The following is a 25,001-nucleotide window of genomic DNA, read 5'->3' as shown; positions in this document are numbered from 1 at the left end:
TAGGCAAACTCAGGAAGAGTGGACTGGATGAGTGGACAGAGAGGTGGATTGAGAACTGGCTGAACAGCAGATCCCAGAGGTCATAATCAGGCACAAGGTCTAGCCTGTCCCTAGTGGTGTCTCCCAAGGTTCAATAGTGGGCCCAGTCTTGTTTACCTTACTCCTCAATGACTTGGATGAAGGGGCAGAGGCCTCCTCAGCAATGTCACTGACAGCACAAAGCTGGGAGGAGTGGCCAATGCCCCAGAGGGCTGAGCAGCCCTTCAGAAGAACCTCGACATGCTGGAGAGGTGGGCAGAGAGGAACCTCCTGAAATTCAGCAGAGGCAAATGCAGGTCCTGCAGCTGGGAAGGAACAACCCCAGGCACCAGCACAGGCTGGGGATGACCTGCTGGAAAGCAGCTCTGTGGAGAGATGGACCTGGGAGTCGTGGTGGACAACAAGCTCTCCATGAGCCAGCAGTGCCCTGGTGACCAAGAAGGCCAGTGACATTCTGGAGTGCTGCTGCCCTTCTAGTCAGCCCTGGTGAGGCCTCACCTGGAATGCTGTGTCCAGTTCTGGGCTCCTCAGTACAAGACAGACATGGAGCTCCTGGTGCAGGTCCAGTGGAGAGTGACAAAGAGAATTAAGGGTCTGGAGCATCTCTCATATGAGGAAAGGCTGAAGGAGCTGTGGCTTTTTAGCCTTGTGAAGAGACACCTGAGAGAGGATCCTGTCAATGTCTATGAGTATCTGAAGGGAGGGTGTCAAGAGGATGGACCAGGCTCCTCCCAGTGGTGCCCAGCAATAGAATGAAGATTACTGGCAAACAGATGCACATGAAATTCCAGCTGAATATGAGAAAGAGCTTTACTATGCAAGAGTGGGAGCATTGAACAGGCTGCTCAGAGAGGTTGTGGAGCCTCCCTCACTAGAAATATTAAAGAACAGTCTATATGCCATCCTGTGCAACATGCTTTAGGTTAACCCTGCCTCAGCAGAGGGGTTGGACCAGATAACCCAATGTGGTCCCTTCCAACCTTACCCATTCTGGTTTTTGACAGATGAATTTACGGGACAAATTTTACTTTCTAAATTGGGTGGGTCAAGGGGTGGAAAGAGATGTCACCTTCATGTGTAGGTGATAATGCCAAAACTGTTGATTCTCTACCAGATACTTCACTGAAATCAAAAGGTATCTATCAGAATAAGCACTTATGTGATATCAGTTAGTGGAACTAACTGAAATAGTTCTGAAAATAAAGACAATAATCTAAAGTGTGTACAACAGGCAAGGAAAGAGTTTAGCCAAGAGCTGTATTCAGAGTGATCCTCAAAGCATAAATCCTGTTAGAGAGCATTACTGTCTTACAGCTGCATTCAGAGCTTCTACAATGCTGCTTCTGTGAAGTGAGAAGCAGTAGGTGAGATGTTACTTTGAAAGTGAAAGTGGCGGTAGAATTCCCCTTAAAGATGGGTTTCTGCTTTGTTTTAGGTATCTTGGTTGAAGACAAATGCTACACAAGTGTGTGGGAGCAAAAACGTGGCAAAAATGTGTAGTACTCCAGTTAGCTGGAAAATGTGGAAAATGTAAAATATAAACTTGCTTCAAGGTTATGCCACAAATTACAGAGAGCAAACCCTACTGTGAGTGGGACGACCTCTCTTCCTGTCTTGGAGTGATCAGTAGTATTGCTAGTGCAGTGGTCTGTGGTGTTGTTAGTGATGAGAGGCTTACAGAATTGAAGGACATGCTTTTGTCATGATTATTAGTCTGTGCTCTGACTTCACGCTGAATTTAAGTCTGGAAAAGCTCCCTTACCTTAAAGTTTCTCTGTATGGTTTGCCTCACTTTTCCAGTAAGCTTGAATCATGCTGTGTGTTCTTTGAAAAGGAATGTGCTGTAGACAGGTGTTGCTCAGGGGCAGGAAAGCCCCGCCCCATCGGTGGTGTAGATGATGTTAACAGAAGACACTTTCAGCTAACTGTGGGGCAAAAGCACTGGAATCTGGGCATGGTGATAGGCTACCCCAAACGATACTCAAACCCATGCTGTTCTAGGTGGAATTGCTGCCTTTGCTGTAGCTTTTTAGATGCTAATATAAGGCAAAATGAGTGAAATCTTGGACACTGACAAGATAAAGTTGTGCATTTTGGTTTGTTGCCCAGAAAGTCCATGGAAATTTTAAATAAATTCCTTTATTGCCTGTGATCGCCTTGACCTCTTCACAATTTGTGTGCTGACTTCCAGTGTGCTGACTAGCCTGCTCCTGGATCAGTATACTTCACTTTAAGCCATGTGTGCTAAATAACTTCTATATACTTTAGTGGCTGTGCTAAGCTTAGACCATTAACTAAAGGGTGTTTAATCTAGATGGATTAACTTCAATTAACACTTAACTTAACACTTAACTTAAATTAACTTGACTTAACTTCACATCTAGATAGGTTAAAACATTTCACTGATGTTTTGGGCCAATCAAAACCACCACAATTAGTCTTTAGATATTAAGTCCATCAGTCTGTATAGATAATTTTCCTACTGTGAGGAAATACTGAGTGACTGCTTTTCTTCAGTTTTTCTCCTCAAAGCTGAGACCAAAGCAATCATGCTGTGTGGGTTTTGGTTTAGGGTTGGTTTTTTTTTTCCTTCTAACAGATAAGCACTTTGTTTATTTTATCCCTTTGAGAGCAAATGCCTTTCTGCTGGAAAATGTCTTGTATATCAGCAAACTTGATAGAGGGATATCAGTTAAATTGCACCTGCATAAACTAATTCTGAGAGCTTCTCCAACAGCTCACTCCTCCAGATCTTCCAGGGCATGAGGTGTAAACATGAATTCCTCCCTTTAAGTATCCTTGCCTCCTTTACTTGCACAGTGATACCTTGTCAGTCTGACGTGCTCTCACAAAATTTCCACTGGTCTGTGTCAGGAAAGTTAATGCAACTTATCTGAAACAGAGAGCATGAGGCAACCCATATAATAGTGTACATATATTCTTTTTTCTTTAAGTGAAATGTTGACCAGAATATTACAGTGCTCTCCAGCCCTCTTACAATCTCTCTTCCTCCTATTTCTTCTCTGTTTCTCCCCAATCCTTTCCATCTGTTTACATTTTAAAAACCCCAGCATATTACTGCTTGCTTCGAAAGCCAAATTGGCAGTTTGGTGACACTGGGTAGCTAGATAACAGATGCAACTAAGAAGTGAACAGAAAAAAACTTCTGCATGGTGTGTCTGCAGAGCTTTAACACAAAACTGTGTGGCTCTAAGAGAATGCAGTTTAGTTTGGACAAGCTTAATAAACTGTTCCATCTGTAATCAGATATAAATCTGGTTTATTGGATTGGGAATGATTCCTAGTCATAGGCAGGATTGAAGTTTTCCTGCTCATGGTCTGAAATCCTGCCTTTCTATTTAGAAGGTCAGAGCTCAGCTTCTGAAAACAAAATGTTGCCAAGCCAAGCTTTAAACAAAACACTGGGCGTGTTAGGCTTCTTTGTTAATGAGTGGTCTTTGACATGTTAAAATGGGTTGTGATGTTTCTGTGCGCCCAACTGCAGAACCCTTATAACAAAAAATATTACTGAAACAAAATCCTTGCATACAGACATGGAACTTAACAGAGCTAGAGGAGATTCATAAATTGTGTTATTTTCTAAATGTTTCTAAGGACGTGTACCTTCTGCCATTTGTGGAGGCCTTTGAGCTCTGAAGATAGACTGGAGTTGGTGCCTGTTGCCTTCTATTGAGAACTGTGGAAAGAAGAACCTATAGCTCCTCTAAAGGAGCTGCCCAAATCTTAAACTCTTTGCTTTCCATCAGGTCATAAGCACTTTTTTACTACTTTCTGCAGCTTAAACATAACTAAACTAATATTGCTGGACAGTTGCTAGCCTGGCATTTTGCCTAGTAAGATAGCTGTAGCTTTCTACAAGGAATCAAGTTCTCTGAAAACAGATGTTAGAGCTAACCTTGGGTCTGGAACTTTTTATTTCAAGAGAATAGCTCATCTTGTGGATGTGTTAAAATACCTCTTGACATTTACCACAGTAAGGAAGCTTTGGCAATCCTGCAGTTACTCCTCACACTTTCCTTCCTGTTCACAGCATATGGGCAAGTGTGTCAGCTTTGTGGCAATTAATTAGTCAAAAATGTGTCTTACACCTTTAAATTTTGCCTAATTAATGCCTGCTGCAAATAGTAACCCATTTCATCTTCCAGATGCCTGCCTCTAAAGGCATTTGGCCTTTTATGCACAAAGCAGTGCATTAACATGGTTTATTACTAAGTATTGAAATTCTTGTCTTAACTGTTGTAAAACATCTATGAGATGCCACTCACATTCCTCATTTTCAGAGTTTAACCTGAACCACATTTAGCTCTAGAGCTGTATTGCACAGTTCCCCTTCCAGCCTAGGAAAAGAGGCCAGCCTCTTACAGACTATGAGAAGACAGACGTATAGCCAGACTGTATGAACAGATAGTCTGATGTGATACTTAACACCTTCTTGTGACACTTGCCTTTGCCTGGTGCACAGGAATACTGAAACTAAGCTGTATTGTAGCTGAGTCTCTAAAGACTTCAGCAATAGAGGTAGGAGATAGCTTACAGCTCTTGCTGAAAATGTTGTTTGCCAGAATGTTTCTGTGCCCACATTCTTGTTCTGTTTAGCTTGGCTGTCATGACTTATGAGAAAACAAGCCACAAAGTAAAGTAATCCAGGCTATGAAACTGGATTATTGTATTGACTGTTAACTTCAAAAATGAGGTGAGAATCCCGTGACCTACATGAGAAGGCTTGGAAAATGCTTGTGTCAACCATATGGTACCTGTATGAAGCTTGTTTCAGTGTTTCGCTGTCCAGCTGAAGTGCAAAGAAGCACTGTTCCAAATATGATACCTGTATAAGCAAAAATGCTCCCAGGCCTTGAGTGGTACCAATCTGCAGGCTGTCATGATTAGCTGATACATCTTAAATTCTTTTTTTTTTTCAGGGATGCTGAGGAGCATGTCTCTAGGCAACTCTGACCTACAGAGCAGAAATACTAGTTTGAATGGTGAACACCAGGGCAAAGTCACCAGACTCATGGCTTGGCAACATGTTGTACTAGGATGTCTATTTAAAATATTCTGAGAGCAAATTGATCTAGTCTTTATCTAGTGGTTTTTTGGTTAGATGAGCAAAATACCAGTTGTACTGCTGAAACTTGGGAGATGGGGAGTGGCCCTGTTAGACTGGGGGCTTTCTGCCCAACCCTGCAGAGCCCACATGTTTGATTCATAATACCCTTCACGGCTAAGAATTGAAAATTTGGGCTCAGGTCCTCAGCAGCCCAGCGTTGTTCCTCCTTTTTTGACACATTTTAAGGTGAGAGCAAGAATTTGTACTTATTCTGTATTGCTCTTAAAATAGCCTCAGTCTTATAGTCTGATTGTAGATGATTATTATAATGGAAACCACTAACCTCTTCAGAAAGTATTATCTTGTTCCTTGTGAATACATCCACACAAACGGTGCTCTCCTTCCCATTACTGGAGAAGGATATCAGGAGCTGGTACATTTAACCACTTGCCCTGTCCCAGGGGGCTAGGTCTAGCCTAGTAGTTGATCATCACAGTTCTTCAGTTCTTGTCAAACAGTGACTTAGCACTGTCTTATTTGTGGACCAGTGTAGGAACATGGTCCTTCTTCCTGGGAATGAATGCGGTTTTTGGCATTTAACTGTGGGGACTTTTTTTTTTTTTTCTGGTGGACCCAGTAGAGCATGGTTGCCTGGTTCTTTGCATCCCTTCTGTGTCCACAGCATTCTTCCTTCTCTGCACTCTGTATCCTCACGTTGGTGCTTTGAATTAGTTGCTCAAAAGTGAGTGCAAGAGGCTGGGACATACACTACCTCAGACAGGTGAAGAAACAGAAGTGACCTCTAATAAACAAAGGCTGATGCTGCTGCCTGATAGAGAATGAAACTGAGCAAACGTAAATGGGAAGTGAATGCATTTTCTTCCCTTGTTCTCTATCTAGCTAGTGTTAGACAATAGTCTTGTGTAGACTGCAATTTCACTAAACGGGTGCTTAGTGGGGGTCTTCTAATAGAATACAGTGCACAGATGAGCTAATCTAGGTGTACTGGAAAACGGAGAAGCAGTACTTTTTCTTTCTATATGGAGCTGACCTGTACAGGTCAGAGGAAGAGACCTCTATAAACAAAAAACACTTGCTTTCAAAACTTGGTGGGATGAGACAAGGAGTGCTATGAATGGGTCTGTGAAAGCCAAGTTAATGTAAGCTTTTATAGTGTCCTTGAGAATGTTTATGTCTAAACCACTTCAGTTTTCCAATCACTGGCTGCCATTCTCGTATGACTTACTGTCATGTACTGAAGGTATGGAGATAAGTGTGTTCCAAAAACCAGCGGCAGTTGTTGTGTGGAATTTTTGTCCACTTAACATGACTCTGTCTGTCATTAAGTCTCTGCAAAAAGCAATGGAACACCTTGAAATAGAAGGAGAAAACATACAGCACACTGAATTTTAGAAGTGAAGCAATGTTCTAGGAGCATTATAGGCCTGGCTCTAAGGTCCCTAAGTTAGACAGGGGTATTTAGGGTTAAGTGCACCTCTTGCCTCTAAAAACAGCAACATTTCTAAATGCCTCTTAAAGTCGCACAGTACTTGTTGAGTGGGAGCATCACATGGGTTCAGGCTAACCCTTTCCAGAGGTGAGCTTACGTGTGCTTGGAAGGCCTGGCTGAACCACACCTTCTCCTTGCTCATGGACTGCTGCTTGGGGAGCAAAGCTGCCTGGTTAAGCCACACATGTTCAGGCAAGGATAGGCAAAAACTAGCATTTGGTTTGTGGAAGCTGTAATGTAACTCAGCAGGAGACTCCATGGTCTTCACAATAAAACAATATCTATGGAATTTTAGACCCCTTTTGGAATCTTCAAGGATTGAGTCCTGGATACTTTCTCTAGCTTGCTGCTCCATAGAGGGAGGCTGCCATCCAGCAGAATGAATACCAAGCTCCTGAAGGTTTTGCTTCATGTGGATCCAAACTGCTCTGTAAATGGAGTAGTGGAAAATCTCCTGGGAGAAGATGACAACAGCTGGAAACTTCCCAACTGACTTTGAATCTCACATGTGGACTTCTAGTTTAAAAAATTCAGTTGAATTTTATATTTGGATGAAGCAAACTCCTTGATAGATTTAGTATCTGTTTCTGGGCAGGCTGACAGGTCAAGGTGTTTGGACAGCATAAGACAACAAACTAACACAAAACAGCCTTACCAGATAGCAGCCTGCATTGTTGGCAGGGTGCATTTCCAACACAGGCAGTTAGTTCCTACTTGCCTGGTGCTGTAGGATACCAGACATGTCCTGCTAAAATCATCTGAGTACTCATAAATTCAGGTGTCTTGAGGAATTCTGGAAACTTCATAGAAATGCGTGAAGAGCCTGCCTTTGTGGTGGTTTTATAATTGTACACAAGAGCCTAGTATTTAACCAGTAGCTCATGAACCTGAAAGCCTGAATGTCACACTATATTTGCTGTAGGTTGTGATCCAGGCCTTGCTAGACCTTCACCTGACCTACTTCCACAGATGACAAAGCTGTGAGACTGTCCTGAGGCAGTGAGGAGCAGGGACTAAAGATCTTCACTCCTTACTTAAGAAAAGGCTTTGAAACCTGGGAGAATCTTTATAGAAGCTCTCTAAAATGTGAAGTATGTCCTGATAAAATGTGTCCTCCATGCCACCTGCCTGGCTACCAGAAGCAGCATCCCCTCCTCTCTGCTGTGGGACTACTCAGCTTTATGGCAGACTGACTGCTGTGGGTAATGGGTGCTGTGACAAAAAGGCTTTGTAAGCAGTACGTACCTGTGGTGACTTGGACTGTGTTTGTCTGTTATAATGCTGATAGGTAGTTGTCTTGGGGTGATTTTGGGATAGACAATCTATTCCTGATTGTCTGCTTTCTGCTCAGGAATGTTTCCTGTAGTTTTAAGCTGGGTCCAGGGGAGGGGCAGGAGCTGGGGGAACTCTGGTATGGGCTTTGTTCAAACTCTCGCTCCCATGTGCTCAGCTTGGGTGCAGACAGGTTACTTGGCTGCTTTTAACTAGCTTGGTCTTTGGTAGGTTAGGCTACCAAAGTTCCCTGGACCGCAGTAGCCATCCTCTGGCAGTTTCTGTTGTTTCTTCTGGAACTGTTGGACTTGGTTTTTGGTCCGAGGTCAGACCAGCCCTGGGGAGATGGTTGGTGACCTGTGGGGAGCCACCGGAGCAACTGCACCAGGCCCAGACCTCGGGAAAAGCTGAACCAATGAAAGAAAGGACTCTAAATCCACTGGTTTCATCTGCAGCAAGGAGGAGACCAACATCGGAGGTTCACCAGGTTCCCATCTGTTTTCTTTCCCCAAGTTGCTACATGGACTCTTCTTCCTTCCCTGAGACAAAGGCCATCTGCTATTTTGTTCTTTCTCTCCACGTGGTCAGCAGTTCTTTTTCTCTTCCACCAACATTTTGGGTTTGTTTGTTCTGGTGTGTGGGGGGGTAAAGTTCTGACACATCCGTACCTAGCAATTACTCATTTTTTCCTGTGTTATGCGGTCACCTTGTGTGTCAAACAGGTGTTAGGTTTTTTTTTTCATTTTCACCGGCCAATATTAATTTCTTATCGTCAGGAAGGGATTGCTGAAACCCTTTGTTTTAGAGGAAACAATCATTCCAGAGCATTTTTTTCCTAAACTTGTCTCAAAACTGAGACAGTACGTAAAACACGGATGAGCAGCACCTTGGTGCACTAAAGCTGAAGCTGATGCATGAGCCCCTGGCACTGAAGTCAGACACAGCTTGCCAGCTTGTTTATATGAAACAGGTAATACTAGCCAGTATTTCAGATGCATATGGGTATGATAGTTACACATCTGTAGAAACACAGATGGCTGCAGATCTCCTTTCCCAGTAGGTTCTGCTGGACATACTCCTCTTTCAGGGGTAAAAGCAGACCCACACAAATGATGTGGTTTCATTTCCCCAGCAGCAAAAAAAGCCCATACCTCAAGTCCCATGGAAGAAAGACAGTGCAATTAACATGACAGTGAGGTGCTCTGCTGGTAGGATTACAACCCCAGATATCTTGCTGAGCATTCTGCTGTGATACTTCAAAGCCTACCTCTTTAGCAATAGCATAAGACTTGAGCAAAATTGATCCTGCCTACTGTTAAATGAGGATTCAGCAGCCATTAGCATTGTTGTTTCTAGTGCACTTAACTAGGAGGTTCCATCCATTCAGAGAAGAGAAATAGTTAGCTTCTAACTTGACTTTAATCTACTGGAAACTAGCCAAGTAGTGGGGTATGATGCCAGCTGTGGCTGTGAGGTGAGGATCCTGCAGATGAGGCAGTATAGCACAGTAATGCTTCCAGTGTACACATCATCTGCCCTTTCCCCACCACCACAGTGAGCAGCTCTCCTGATCTGATCCACTGCTGGTACAGAAATTTTACTTGATGTAGATCTCTGGGGTGTTTCATTCAAGATAGCTTTATCACAGCCTTTTAAGACCTGAGATATTCTACAGGACCCATGACTGCAAGAATACACTGAAGTGCAGTGAAGCGGATTCAAGCCTTCACAGACTTCTGCCCTGCTTAAAATGTTCAAGACATACTCATATGGTATTGTTATCTCCCTATAGAACTGGTGAGGAAAGAGCAAACTTCATGCAAGTGGCTGCAAGCTCCATCTTTGGTTCTTTCTCTAGATTCTCATATTTTAAGGAGATTCCATCATATTGTCTGTGTTCTCTTTTGGAAGAGTTTTCTTACAAGCTTTAGAGATCTCCTGTGGAACCAGGCTTAAGCTGTTTCTTCAAGCTAATTCATTTTCATACTGGAAGTTTTAGAATTTGACTGGCTGCAGTTCTGGCACAACTTGTTGTATGCTAATGGTTATTGCACATGGACAGTGATGAGCTGTCTTTTCCTTTTGGAAACAGAAAAAGATTTGTCTCCAGCTACTGTGGTATCCCAAGGTTTGCTTTGCTTTTTACTCTGCTCAGCCAAATTCTCTTGTCTAGCTGAACTGCAGATTTTCTGAAGCCATCTCCTGTTGTTAACCTTATCCTGTCTTCTGCTTATTCTGTTTGTGTAATTTCAACAGAACTTCTTATCTACTGAGTTATTGTGCCGTTGCTTCCTTCTGTTGTATATGTTCCTGCTATGCTGAGTCTGAGCCAGATGCTTGTGCAGTTTGAGGTGTCTACTGCATGTCTGTGCTGGCAAGCTGTGCCATGCTCACCCTGCTCTTTTGCCCTCTTGAGAGCATTTGAGTGCCTGCCTTCCTGTTTTGCTTACCTGCTAGTTAAATCTGAAACCTCACATCTGTTTGTTGGCATCCTCTTTGGTACATTAGCTGAGAGAATTTATCTAACCTCTCTGTTAGCAGACAATAGATCAGCCCTTTCCCAAAATGTCTAGGCTAAAGCAATGTTCTCTATTTCATAAGGCAGCCCTCAAGGTGAACAGCAATGCTGCTACAGTTCTGCAGTACTGCAGCAGACAGATGGCTGTCTATGAAATCCCAGTACTCCCATGATGGGTTTCTGACAGGGACTGGTGAATTTGGCTGTTTTTAGCCATTATCAAAGGCAGACCCTTTGTAAGTAGCTTTACCTCAAAGCTCTCACTTGTGATTCTGAACCTTTGACTAAAGGAGCACTGATGAACGGAGAGTCTCACCCACATGTGGTTGCTTTGCTGAGATGACATGCTTTGGTTAGCTGCTTACAGACTGTGAAGTTGGGTCTAAAAACTAATTGTGTAGCTAAAATACGCCCAGTTAATGTGCTTAGCTGTAGTGATGTTTCTCTGTTTAGCAACAAGGGAAATCACGCTGTGCATCACTCTATTCCTGTGCTACTAGTAAAAAGTTGAAAGCAAAAAACCTCCTATCTTCTCTGAAAAGAAGAGCCATGGATCTTCAGGACTTTCTAATATCTTGTCAGATGTTCCTACATATTGTACAACTTGTCACATGCTGTCAGCTCCCTCTGCTACAAAATCAGAGCAGAGAACAGGTTAAGTTGCAGTGATATTTATGCGAGTACAATTACTATTATGGAGTAGTTTGTACTGAAGTGTGAGATTTGAAGGTATGTGGATGATCCAAGTTAGCTGTAAAGTTCCTTTGCTGTTGGGTTTTTGTTTTTCCCCTGCTGCCAAGTCAGTTCCAAGGAATTGCAAACTTCGTAAACCTTTGTATTTTTCTTCCTAAAACAGACACTTGCTGGATCTTTTAGCCTTTTTCTTCTCTAGGCACTGGATGATACTCTCAAATTTGGGAGAATGGGAATGAGGACCTCTCCAAGGAAAAAGCAGTGTTTTTATTTGCTTTAGGACTTCAAGACGGAGATGTACCTAAATATTGGTGCAGGAGAGTATGGTCTTTGGCTGTCCTGTAGTTCAGTGATGGCAATTCAGGCTCTGACTGCTGTCAAAATGTTTGGGAATTAATGGACTGGATGGGGAGGCTTCTAATGAAAGTTTGTGCTCCTTCTTCCATGGTAAGAGTCTGCAGAGGTGAAAGCTGACTGCATTCCAGACTACTGAACTGTTGCTACTTTGCCTGAAACCTGTCTTGTAACTGCTACTTCAGGTGTCTTGATTTTCCTAGCTGTTTTGTTTTCAGTGAAAGTTGGCTCAGTCTCACTAGGAACTGTTGGTTCAGCAATGCTCCTACTTCCTTATGAATAGAAAGCAGGTTAGGCCATACTTAGGGGAGGTATCATGGTAGTGTGCTTTCTTCTCAGCTTGGAGAACAACCTAATGCTCAAAGACCTTAGGAGGTTGCCCATGTGTCCTTAAAAACGGTGATCCTTGGAGCTGCTGAAACAAATAACCCCTGTAATATATCAGAGAAGCTTGCCTGTGGTATCTTTGAAAATAGTGTGCTTTACATTGGATCTGTTAAGTTTAATAAAAACTTCTTTTTTTTTTTCTCCTCTCCAATACAGGATCTCAGTCTGCCCAATGGCACACCCGTGGACACTTCTAGCCCAGCCTCCTCCTCATCTCTCCTCAACAGACTGCAGCTGGATGATGACTTGGATGTGGAAACTAGAGACCTCTTTGTTACTGTTGATGATCCCAAAAAACACGTGTGCACAATGGAGACATATATCACATACAGGGTTACAACAAAGGTATGAAGCAATATTCTCTTTCCTAGTACTTCCTCCTTTGTGGAATAATTTTAGGGTATGTTCTAGATATGAATATCTTGCATTATATATTCCCATCTTAAGGACAAGAACTTAGTGTCTTTTGGTACTTTGTGAATGTGTTGAAGATGTGATTTCTCTTAGCAGAACTGTTACTTCAGTGTCTGAAACTGTGAAAAAGCTTTTAACATGTCATAATAGACTTTTCTCCAATTCCTAAAAAGAATTGTTTGTAAACTTGCAAGGCCAGTTTCTTTCATTAACTTCAAAGTTTGTTCATCTAAGTAATCTGATACTCATTTGGTTTGAGTTCCCCTAAGGGGAATGTGCTTTGTTACTGGTTCACTGTTAATCATCTCACTTTTTGTGTTTGTCCTTTTCTGAAATGCTTTAAGCTTGTTGCTGGAAGTGTTGTAAACACTTCCTCTGTCATCCACTTAACTAAACCGTAGTCTGGATCCTCGGCTGTAAACTAGCTCCCATGCAGTTGCTAGTTCAGATAGGTGTACAGCTGATAATAAAACTAAGTAGCCTAAGAATGTTGCTGCCTAACGAAAGAGGCTGGAGATTTTTTCAGCATCTGCTGTACTTCAATCATGAGCGTAGTCTACTTATATTAATAAGAAAAGTGACTTGAAAAGTCCACTGCTTTCGCAACTGAAATGCTGATTTCTCTTAATTAACTCATTCCTGTTGTAATCAGCTCCTAGGTAATGTTGACATCTGTTTTAGGCACTTGTAGTTACTTAAGGCAAAAAGTGTTCACTAATTTCAGTAGTAATATACTTGATACACTTGGCAAGAAAGATCAGCATTCCTTTGGCCCACTTGGATGGCAATATGTATTGAAGAGAATATTTTTCTTGGAGATAACGAACCGTTAGAGGCCACAGATTTTTTTTTTCAAAGTGTCCACTTCAAAGTTTCACTTTCAAACGACACAGGAGAAAATGGGGTTTCTCTAAAATAGTAGGTACCTCTTGCTGCACACTTAACGCAGTTTTAACATTCATTTTTGCTCTAAGAGTCTTAATCTTGCAAGAAACACCGGATCCTAACTACTAAAAATACTAAGGGGTATTGCAGGAAAGTTTTTCTACTTGGAGCAGTTTAGTCTTCAGCTATTACTTGATCAGAAGTAATAGGAACCACAAAATGAGATGCAGCTTTCCACAGGCAAATGGCTAAAATTGGCTAACGTTGTTTCTCTCTTAAATTAAGACTCAATTATTCTGTCAATACAAAATACTTTGTGCAGTGACACCCTAATAATGTTCCTATGCTTGGAAATCCTTGTGTTCAAGGGTTCCTTTCCTTTTTAAAGCAGAATTCTGAAACATGGCCAAGATATTTACCGTATGTAGATTAGATGTATTACACGACAGTGTCTCTTCTTTTAATTTAGAAAAACTATTCTGTACTTTTGATTTTGATGTCCACCTACCTGTCTGTTAATACCTGTTTTATTGTGGATCTCACTGTAACACATAAATCTGCTATATCATACCATTGCAATGCTGTTTTGAAACTGCATAAATTATTATTCTGAATCACCATGAAATCCTCATCTCTTTGGTTTTATTATTCTTGGAAACTTTTGGTTAATCTCTAAGGTCAGAACGTCTAGCATTATCTACCATTGTTTAAGACTAACAGTATTAACAGTCTAACTCATTCTTGCCATACAAACAAGGCCTCTTCAATGCCAAGATAATTGCCAATTAGCCATTTTAGCTGAAAGCACTAATAAAATGTGGCAAAAAAGCTGCACAGGAATAATCCACAGAGGGGGATGAGGAACCTTTTCAACACCTCCCTTGCAGCCATGCAGGAAAGGAGTTTGAGACCTCTAAAGGGTCTCTCTGGTGCCTCTGAATGAGGAGGCAGGGATTGCTGAGGTTTTTTTCTTCTCCACTGGAGAATGCTTCTGGAAACTCAAAGGCTTGGGTAAACATAGATTATAGAATGAGTTATTCTGAAAACTGAAAAGCAGCATCACTAGGTGCAAGAAGGGAGTTGCTAATGCTATAATGTGTGCTTGTGTGTGTGACAGGACACCACTGTAGGGAAGGGTGTAAACTACCCACAGTCTCGTTTATGTTGTGTGCAGCTTTTCTTCTTTCTTTATACAAGTTCTTCATTGTAACAGCAAAAAAAAGACGTCATGCAGTATGCCTCAGGCTTTTCATCTTCTCACACCTTTGTCAGCAGGTGGTGGTGACTGAAGAAGGGTCAAAACAGTGACTTGCAAAGGAAAACTCCACTTGATTCTGCTTGTTTACCTGTTTTCACAGCTTCCTAGTAAGAGCCAGGTAGCATTCCCTAGCCTGTCTTTTAGATGAACACATTTAAAGAATGTAATGGTAATTCTCCAGCTAAAAAGGACAGTGATTCAGGACTGGCTCTTGATTCTTTTGTGTCTTGTTTTCATCTTACTATTGCAGTCATTGATGCAAGTTAGTAAGCAGTTTCCTTACACAGAGAGGCTAGTGAAACCATAAAGGTGGGTGAAACTTGTGCTGGAACTTAATTGGTCTTGACTTTGATGATTGAAGTGTCTTCGTGTTTTTCAGATCAACCAGTGTGCGTTCTAGGGGAGATTTACCAAGCAGATCTTCTATTGGAAGAAAGGGAAAAGTAAAGCTTGGCCTTATGTTGTGTAGTCATCTCTCCTGAGGAAAACATAAAAACTGTACTTCTAACTTCACTTCATTGTACTTTCTAGGATGGCAAGGCCTTCTTCTGTGCATTTTCCCATGGAGGCTTCAACAGCTGAGCACCATTCCTCAGTGATGCAGTTGCTCTTCAGGCTTGAAGGCAAAGTCTTTCGAATCAGTCAGTACTGAAGTGGAAGTCTTGTTTTCACTTTCCTGTACTTCTCCTCATTCTACCCGTGCATTGGGTAGATTACTTGAACACATGAAATAGCTTGATTCCCTAGAAAGGAGCACATGAAAGTGATACCATATCTTTTTCAAACATGCTAAATGATTTGAGGCAGAAGAAATGCTGAGGTGCTAAGAACACCAGCCTTGTTCCCTTCCCCCTCTCTGTCATTCTCCTCTTTTCTAGTCGAAGATTTTGCCTCAAACTTAAATAATAACATGGAAGGGAATCTGCAATCGAGTCTAGTGAGCTAGAAAGCAGAGCTAGGGTACAAAAATACTTTAATATAATCATCACAGGCAAGCTTTAGGTTTGGCTGCTAAGTCCTTCCAAGAAAGACAAGAATCTTACACCAGACCAAGACTTACTTGGTGGTTGCGTTAATATTGCCTCTAGTCAAAACGCCGCAGTGCTGACTTAGTGGAACTGTGCTGGAATCTTCAGTAAGTTCCTGGAAATGTCTTGCCCATTATTTGTTGGGAGATTGAGATCTGCCATGTAAGTTTCTCAGCTTCCTTTGGAAGAGACACATGTCCTTGCAAGATGAGATTTATGAATCTTACTGAGAAAGCAGGAAGAATTTAACTGTGTCAAAAACATAGATGCTTCGCTCTCTGTCTGTTATAGAAACTTCCCTGCCTGACCATCAGGAGCTACTCTGGCAGTCAGTCCTGCACCACCAGAGCTGGGATTGAGGCCCTTTTCCAGCTACAGCCCCCACACTCACACAGTCACACCAGGTTTCCTTACCATCTCAACCCCATGTTTCCCATAGCATAGTCTCAGGAGTCCCGATCCTTAAGAAAATTTATTCATAGTGCAATAACAAACAAGCAGCTTGAGCTGGTCCCTCTGAGGAGGGACCCAGGACAAAGGAACTTCTGGGCTTTTATCTCCTTGCAGTCTAAGTGTGGGAAGGTCTGGGATCATCAGCTCCTGCCCTGTCTCAGTGTCTGGTACCCTGGCTGGGTCACAGGTCCCCAGGTGCTTGTGCTGAGGGTCAGCTCTTCATGGCCACTTTGCCTGGGCTCCACCAGCCAGAGCTCAACCTGCAGCTCCCACTGCAGCTGCACCCCAAGCTACCTCAGTGAACATGTTCTTCAACACTGTGCCTGGACAGTGGCAAGAACCCTGCTCCCTCTTATGTGCAGTCTGGAAAAATAACTTGTTTTAAACTAACAACCAGTTTGATCTGAGGTCCAAAATCTTTCAGTGTTAGTGAGGTTTCATTATTACCTTGAAGGGCCTTTATGTTCTGCCCAAATAGTCTGATAAGAAAAGCTTATTTGCTGTCTAGATTTGATAGTCTGTACTGTAAACACTGAAATGTTGCTGCTGTATTTTCATCTCTGAGGAAAAAAGCATGATATATGAGCAACTTTGCAATTCTACTTGTGAAGTAGAGGCCACAGGAGCAGTTTACTAGAGATGCATGATAACTAATGTATGGTTTGTGTACAGTGACGTAACCTTGCTTTCCCTACTCCTAGACAGTCCTGCACGGTTTTCCTTAACTGTTAGCAGAATAGTGGTTAGTAAGCTGCTCAGTGCTAACAGATGGGAGACTTCACCTTCATCTTCATGCTACAGGATAAGACACTGTAGTGTGTAGCCATTCTGATTACTCTCATTCACTCACTGTCTGATCTCATAAGATGCCTTTGGGCAGTGACATCCAGTTCACAAAAGGTCTGCCTTCTAAGTAATTACTAGCCCAACCTCCTCCCCACCTTTTTTTTTTTTTTAAATTTCTAGAATTATGGCATTCAGTCTGTTACTCAAAACAAGTAAAAACTATTCAAATGAAGTCTCAGAAGTCAGATTTATTGTGTGGCAGTCTAACATGTTAAGTAAGCTGGTGTTACTCTGAGGTGGGTGTAGCTGAGTAAAGCACAGATCTGCAATGGATATCTAGGTCTTGGTAGTCCCTCATCTACAAACCCAACTGCTCCAGTTTGTGAGGATTCGTTATATTAGTCCATGGACTAACCTCTTTATTGCTTACCATGGCTTGTCAAAGGAGGGAGGAGCTGATCCCGATATCTTTTCTGTCCGTCTATGCCTTCCTTTACTATATGTTAAGCCATTTAATAACATTAGCTTGCTGCTTATAGTATCCTAGACCTGCTGTGCTGTTGATACTGTTAAGGCTCCTGAGTTCCCCCTAGAAAGAGATTTCATATGTAGAATCTGTACATGATCCCCAGTGGTGACTAATGGGACTAAAGTGCAGTAACTGAAGAGTTGCTCCAGAGAGCAAGTGAAGAGGTGGATTGCATTTAGAGGCTCCAGCTGGCTGGGAGCAGCAAAGCAACCAAGTGCTGGACTCGATGCCAGTTCAAAGGTGGGATTGCTGGTGTGTTCCCTAGAATGCGCTGGTTTTGATGCCTGGCTGCAGATGTGGTGTGCTGGCACTGCAAACCGTTCATTGCAAAATGGACTTGATGCTGCAAGTAAGCTTAGCTCCCTGTGCTTCTCTATGGGACGTAACTAGAAGGGCTGTATACCTTCTAATCAAGGCTGCTGCAATGCCAGGCTCTTCAGCAGACACTCCTAGTTGGTACACTGTTTCATGAATGCTTTCAGGTGGTTGTAGTATGTACTATGCAGGCAGCCCCATACAGTCAGCCTTCCAGGCTATGGACTGTTCAAGGACTGGATAAAATACTTGCCAGCAGTTTCTCTGCATACCTAATTTTTTTTCCCCTCAAACTTGTAATGGCCTTGCCCTAAAGAAGGAAAATATAAAAGATTTTATTTAATGTGCTAATATATCTAATCAGGCATACACATAAACAGACTTGTTTCTTCATCTTGGGAGTCAACAAAAATAGTCCATCAAACCTCGCAGTGGTTTATGTTCAAATTTTTTAACCTTGAAAGGAGCGTGATAAGCCCATCTAACTGCAGAATACAGGACAGTGGTGAAACACTTTTCTACCTCTGGATAATGAATATCATAGTTTAAACAAGTCACTTAATACCTTTACTTCTAATTCTTGATTAGAATTAAAAATTAGTTTAGAATTAGGTTAAAATAGTCTTGTCCCCAGAATGAGTATCTCATGCAGTCTTGGCAGTCTTTTAACTGCCAACAGAGTAACCTGGTGTGCAGCACTTCTGCTCTATAGACCTCTGCCATAATGAGAACAGAACATGTGATGAACTACTAATAGATCTTAACATGTGAGCTCCAAGCAATCATTTTTCATATTGCTGGCTTTTCTGCAACTTGAAAGGCCAGAGGAACTCCCTCTCATGCTGGCTGCACAATTTTGGGGATTAAGACCCCTGCAAGGCTTGTCTGGCCTCACCATTGCCAGGGATGGCTGTACTTCATTTGCTGCTAAGCTCTGAAGTGAGAGGCTTTGGTGCACACTAAGCATATCCCGTTCTTTTCCAGACTACACGAGCAGAGTTTGATTTGCCAGAGTATTCTGTCCGTCGGCGGTACCAAGACTTCGACTGGTTGAGAAACAAGCTGGAAGAGTCTCAGCCAACGCATCTCATTCCCGTAGGTAGTAAGCAAGAATCTGCTATTAAGGACAGTTGTGCTTCTGTCTTCCGAGGGTAATATTTGGATGATATGTGTCTAGATTTTTAAAACAGTACTTCATTCTCTTTGAGTATTTAATATGGTAATTTATTGTCTTATAGTGGAGTGGAAGGGGCTTCCCATTCCTGACTGATTTGGAAGCTTAGACATTTCTTGAGTGTCACAACTGAGAGGTGAGCTTTGTCAGCCTCCTGTAGGGCAGTATATGTGCTGACTACAGTAGCTGTGACATAAATAGAATACATTTAATCTGTTTTCTCAATTACTACATTTTAGGGCATCTGGGCATTATGAAAAGCCACAGACACTTGAGGTTCTAGTCTCAGTTTTCAAGATGGCCTTTTGATCTGGTTTTACAGAGTAATTTAAAACTAATTGTGCTAACACTTAATAGTGCTGACATTTAATAGCACAGAGTTGGAAGTCTCAGCCTCTGGCTTGGTAGCTATTGCATGCCTTCAGTAGGCAGAAGTTCACCTAATAAGATTAGCTAAACTACTGCACCCCTTATTGCTGATGCTGGTGATCTGACCGCCTTATTTGATGTGAGGAGGTTGGTACTACCTTACATGATTTTTGTACTGTAGAAGATGGGAATAGGTAGGAAACCCATGAGATTACCACCTTCAGACCTTTTGAACAAAGAAATTTAAAAAAGCCTATAGGAATTGAATTGTCAGGAAATAATAACACTACTAGGATATTTTAGCTTGCCTGTCTGGGGTGGGTGGTGTGGTAGAAGTTTGTCTGCTCTCCTTCCCTCAGCAAGGAGTAGGCTGTGTGAGAAGTATTGTTAGGTTTCTCTGTGGTAGAGCACTGTTTAAGTCCTTAATTACGCTGGGACTTGCTCAAGTGGAATAATAACTGAGTTTCTCTGAGATAAGAACTACTTCACAAAATCACGTGACACCACTAACTGGCAGCAAATATGTTTAGTGTATGGTAGGGAGAAAAACAGTGAACTTGGAAGCATAAGACAGAGGCATGTTTAATGTGAGAGGTGCCCATTCTGTCTTTTCTCACTCCCCATTCCCTGAACAGCTGGAATTATCATGGTTAAGTTTCTGCAGATTCTTGACTATACTAACAGGCAGCCAGTTCTGCCTGAAGGCAGCAAAGCAGTAAATAATAGTCTAGTAGCAGAAGGTGAGTCATAGCCAGGGAATCAAGCTGCTTTGCTGTGACCAGGAATTTGTTGCACACAGACCAGCAAACTTGGCATGAGTAGCTCTAGTATTGGACGTGGAACTGGCTGCAGAACAAGCCAGTATCTTAAGTGCTTTTCTTCTAGAAAATCTGGAGGTATAAGAATGTGCTGCCTTAAAAAACTGTTTATGCACAAGTTAGCAGTTACAGAATCTCCTATTAATCTCCATGCAGAGTATGGTGGGGAGATTGCAGAATGCTTTACGTATTTATCGTCTAGAAATAGATGGGTTATAGAAGCTAAAGGCAGTTTCAGATGTGCTGTGACTCAAATATATTCTGAAAAGATGTTTCAAGACAATCTAAACGTATCTATATTTGTAACTGGAGATACTGCAATCCCTAGAAGCCTTCTGTTTTAATAAATTACCGAAAGGGAGTTGTCTTCCTAATCTCAATATAGTTATTCTGCCTAAAATCTTCCTCTAGCAAATGATGTGTCTTCCCAGTGCAGTGTGTCATGACAGCCTACATTTAGGAGCTGAAACAAAGCTCATTATGGGCTCCTTATCATCTCCTCAGTTTCTGATAGTTGCATTTTTTTAAAAGATCTGGGACATTCTATCTTTTGTTTCAAAAACCAGTAAAGCTGATCCCAGATCTGCCTCTAGACTAGAAAGGTAAACCTAACATAGCCGAAGTTGTTGTTCTTGAATGGCTATGTTTGGATACTTTGGTTCATTGCATTTCTGACTGCAATGAACTCTGCTCACATGTCTCAGTAGGGGAAAAATAGATTGTTAAGATGGAAGACTATAAGATAGATAATTAACACACAGTTAAAGTAGGATATCAGTTGCTAGCTGTGTGTATTAATTACTACAGATGAACCTCCAAAGGCCTAAAATGGAAAGGAATGTACCTACTGATGTAGTTGAAACGAGATTAAATGGCACAAGTCTTTGTAACAGAGGTGCACACTTCTCTGGGTCTCAAATGCTCAGACTTTAGTGATTATTCACTGCCAGTTTGCATGTGTTTGGTTGAACTAGGGTTCCTTAAACTAGTCTTCCTTTCCCTCTTTTTTGTTTTCTTTAAAATTTTCTCTTTTCCTCCTGCATATGGTGTTGAGGTAGTGACTTTCTAGAGTCCCAGCTAAAGTTTACAAGCAAAGGAGGAGAGTTTCTGCCTCCCTGAAGACTAATGCAGAAAGCATTATACTTTTGAAGTCTAATGATAGTGTACCTTCTACTGGTTTAACTAGAATGACTGACTGATTTGAATGCAAAGCATAATAAGGTAAGTCTTAAATTGTAAGAACCAAAATACAGTGTTCAAAATGTAGCTGTGTTGCAGCTAAGTCATGCTAGCTGTGCTTTTCTAGGAGATACAGCCTTCATATACAACCCACATCATCAGGTATGGTGGGAAAGCAATATATAGATTTCTTTTTTTTCTTTAATTATTTTTGACACAGATTTTAGGTGACAAAGACTCTCTGCACAGGAGAATGCTGATTCCTGAATTGGATGAAAATGGCTGTCATTGCTAGCCTAACTGTAAGCAGATTATCTGGGTGGACTGGTTCACAAGAATGAAATGCAAAGCACAATTTTAAATCTGATATTAATCTTGAAGTTCATTCTGTCTGGACACAACAAAAGTAGATCTAGTCATAGAGCTGAAACTAACCATGCTTCAGCTTTCTGAAGTGGTACTTCAGAGTCTGTAATCTAAGTGTAACAGGGGACTGTTTAACTAGCAGATCTCAAGACAGTCTAGGCTTACATGTCAAGCTGAACTGCAGAGAGGAGATATTGGACTCAAAATAGTAAGATGTTAGAGTGGATGTATTGTCAGGCCTTTGTCACTTATAGAAACATACTCAGGAAAGTCAGCTGTGATAGATGACCAGGTGTGCTCATACTTCAGAAAAGATCCAGCTGTCTGCTGTGTCAAGCCGCTAGTTTGTTTTTGGTCAATGGTCTCACTAAGGCTATGAGCATTTTACAGGAGAGCCCTGTTCAAAAGCTCTAAATGGTTCAGAGTGTGGGGAGTAAGTAGAATTGTCAGATTTTCTGGGCTTCCCTAGACTGGGCAGCCTTGATTCAACACTGGGCTGCATGGGTGTGTGTGCACTTCTGTTATGAATAGTGTGCAGCTCTTCTGGCATCTCTTTGCAGCTGGATCTTGAACATGGATAGCAGTAGAGGGAGCAATCTAAGCTATGCTACAAGTACTTAGTGCGAGTGCTGTCTGACTTCCCTGGTGTGACTCTCAGCTGAAGCCACTCTGTGGAATGGCTAGCTTTAAGCCAGACCAGCTAAAGGGTAATTCTGAGCATGGTTTGCATCCCATCTGATGCATGGTTCCTGTTAGCAAACACAATACTGAAATTTGATTGCTTTGTTTTTTTCCAAATAACAGAAGCAAGTTTTTGGTCTTTTGAATCTTGTGCCTTTTTGCTTATCTCTGACAGCCTCTTCCTGAAAAATTTGTGGTGAAGGGTGTTGTTGATCGCTTTTCAGAAGAGTTTGTGGAGACAAGGAGGAAAGCACTGGACAAGTTCTTGAAGAGAATAACTGATCATCCAGTGCTTTCTTTTAATGAGCACTTCAACGTGTTTCTCACAGCTAAGGTAAGCCAGTCACTTTCAAATGAAGTTGTTGACAGGGACAAAAGAACAGAAATATTTGCCGTCCCTTCTGAATTTAAGGTAAAAAGTCATTAACAGAACTATGTGTGCAGATCAGAACTTCTTCTAAAATACCAGAGGGTTGCTGGGGACCCTGAATATTGTGTGTAATGGACCCTTGTGTGTGACAACAGTTGGGGGTCCCTTTGTTTGAAGGGAAGAGGAATCCTGTCTGCAGATTGAGAAATTGAATTCTCTAGACCTGCTTGTTTTATAGGCTAGAACATACTCCTATTATGCAAGAGAGATTAAAATTTCAGAAAACTGTAGACTTTAAAATCCTTTTTTGGGGAGGAGGGAAGGGAGAGAGGAAGAGAAGTCTCTCTTGCACAAGAGCTTGCAAATTTCTTGACTTTTTATCTTGTCTGTGCTTTTTGTCCTGCTTGCACTTGATGCCCTCAAAACTGAGCATGGAGGCCTCATTCTCATTTGTTCTCAGCCAACAATTTCATGCTGATCTTCTGCATGACTCATGCAGGAATGGTGCAATTTTGTTTGGCTTTCTTTAGAACTGCATTTTAAATAAGACTAGGAGGACCTGCAGCTATGCTTGGCTTTTACCAGAGAGGTGAGGAGAGTTATAAAAGCACACCTTTCCAATGGCATGTTACTGTAGTTCACTTAAATGTGATGTTTGATCTCACTTCAGGTTCATGCTCTGCTTGCTCTTAAGAATCAGTCTCCAGTGTTCTTTTATTTCTCCTCCATGGTGAACTTAACCACTGAAGCAAGCCAGAAATGCAGAATTTGTTTAGCACCTTAAATGTCAGATAGCTCTGTTCCTCTTTTTAGCTGTCCAAGCATGATGCAGCTTTCTTAGCTGCTTTACTTGTCTTCTCCCACCCCTGGTTCTGGGCAGAGCTTGCATTGAGGTTACAGAACATCCTGGGAGGTGGGAGAAAGGACACATTTTCTGATAACTGTCTCTAATGCTTGAAATTGCTCTAGTGGAGCAGTGAGGTATCAGTTCAGTGTGCTAGGACTTAAGAATTTAGTTACTACAGAAAGTCATAAGATCAACTCCTGGCTGAAGAAGAGAAACCAACATTTCTTCAGGTTTCATGTTGGGACCAGTAATAAATATACCAGAGTGCTTAAGAGAGTGAGTGAATAATTTTGAGTTCAGGGATCTTTTCTGATACCTGCTTGCAGCTAGTGCTTAGGACATGCAGAAGGCAAAAGTCAAGGAACCACTGCATTTGAATGCAAACATAATTGTAAAATTACAGTAGCTGCTGCTATGTCAGGTTCTCTTAATCAGACTTACATTAGACTTCTGTTAAGTACTTGGAAGGAATACTGTAGTACATGTTTTGAAGATAGCTGCTTGTTTGGTTTTTTTTTGAGAACACTTAAGTTTTTAGACTAGTCTGTAATAACACATCTAAATTATTGATCTCTAGAAGTCTACTTGGTTTGAACACATCTCTTTCTCAGGTTGTTAACCTGAGGAAGATAACATTTTAAGATGTTAAATACTGACCCCTGCTGGAAGGAGTAAAATGCAAAATTGACTGTTTTGGCTAACTAAAACCATTTTTTCCTGGTGTACTGTTAAGGTGAAATTCCTTGAAGATTGTAGAAAGTCTCTTTATCATAGGTCATCTGAAAAGTTGGTTTATGCAAATGTGTCAAGGAGTGCCAATGAAGTTTACACTTTCTGTAGAAGCAGCATGGATACATCTGACCCAGCCTGACCAGCAAGACCCTGTCTTGCAGAATAGCTTTGGTGGTCTGCCCATGCTGCACTTTCTCTGTGTGCAGTCTTCATCTGCCTCCTGTGTGACCACAGAATTGGAGTAAGGAGACTGCTTGCCAAATAGGTGTGCAATGTGTAGCTCTGTACTAGGTCATTAGAGCCAGTTGGTACCTTTGCTTAGTACTGGTATTGTGGCTGTGACTTAGAAGTCTGTGTGGATGAATGATGTGAACTGTTTCGGTAGAAGAACCAGAGCTGTTAATACAGCTACGTCCTTGGTGAGAACATGGGAAAGTCTGGCCACACGTACAGTTGGACTACTTAGTTATTTTTGATGTATTTCATACCATTCTCCTGGATAATTTACTTCCATCTAGGGGTAGACTTGAAGCTGCATGTAATCTCTTGCCTTCAAGATTTGCTCTTGACTGGAAAGTATCCTTTGTTTATTAATACTCAAACATGCAAGTGAGTATTCCTAAACATGTTCTTTTTTGGTTTGGGGTTTTTTTTTTTGTTTTAATTCCTAGGATCTTAATGCCTACAAAAAGCAAGGAATGGCTTTGCTGTCAAAGATGGGGGAGTCTGTCAAATACGTTACAGGAGGCTACAAATTAAGAAGTCGGCCACTGGAGTTTGCAGCCATTGGGGATTACCTAGACACATTCTCACTAAAGCTTGGTACCATTGACAGAATAGCACAGCGGATCATCAAGGAGCAGCTGGGTAAGGACACAAGGTGTTCCATCATAACAATTCAGTCTGAATCCTCTGTGTCTTATTCTGGTTGATAGCATGATCAAGACAATTTGTGT

General features: G+C 41.8%; 1 protein-coding gene across 1 annotated transcript in view; it reads left to right on the top strand.

Annotated features, from left to right (window-relative positions):
• SNX30 (sorting nexin family member 30) overlaps positions 1-25,001 on the top strand; it is a 46,668-nt gene that overhangs the window by 7,845 nt on the left and 13,822 nt on the right. The window contains exons 2-5 of the mRNA XM_085043329.1: positions 11,998-12,186; positions 18,494-18,604; positions 22,272-22,430; positions 24,717-24,912. Coding sequence (XP_084899455.1) covers positions 11,998-12,186; positions 18,494-18,604; positions 22,272-22,430; positions 24,717-24,912 — 655 coding nt within the window. The remainder of the gene's footprint in view (positions 1-11,997; positions 12,187-18,493; positions 18,605-22,271; positions 22,431-24,716; positions 24,913-25,001) is intronic.

This window comes from Lichenostomus cassidix, chromosome Z (assembly GCF_008360975.1).
Source record: "Lichenostomus cassidix isolate B80296 chromosome Z, HeHo_3.0, whole genome shotgun sequence".
Classification (NCBI taxonomy): Eukaryota; Metazoa; Chordata; class Aves; order Passeriformes; family Meliphagidae; genus Lichenostomus; species Lichenostomus cassidix.
Note: the sequence above shows the minus strand (reverse complement) of the source record. Positions and strands in the feature narration are given on the sequence as shown.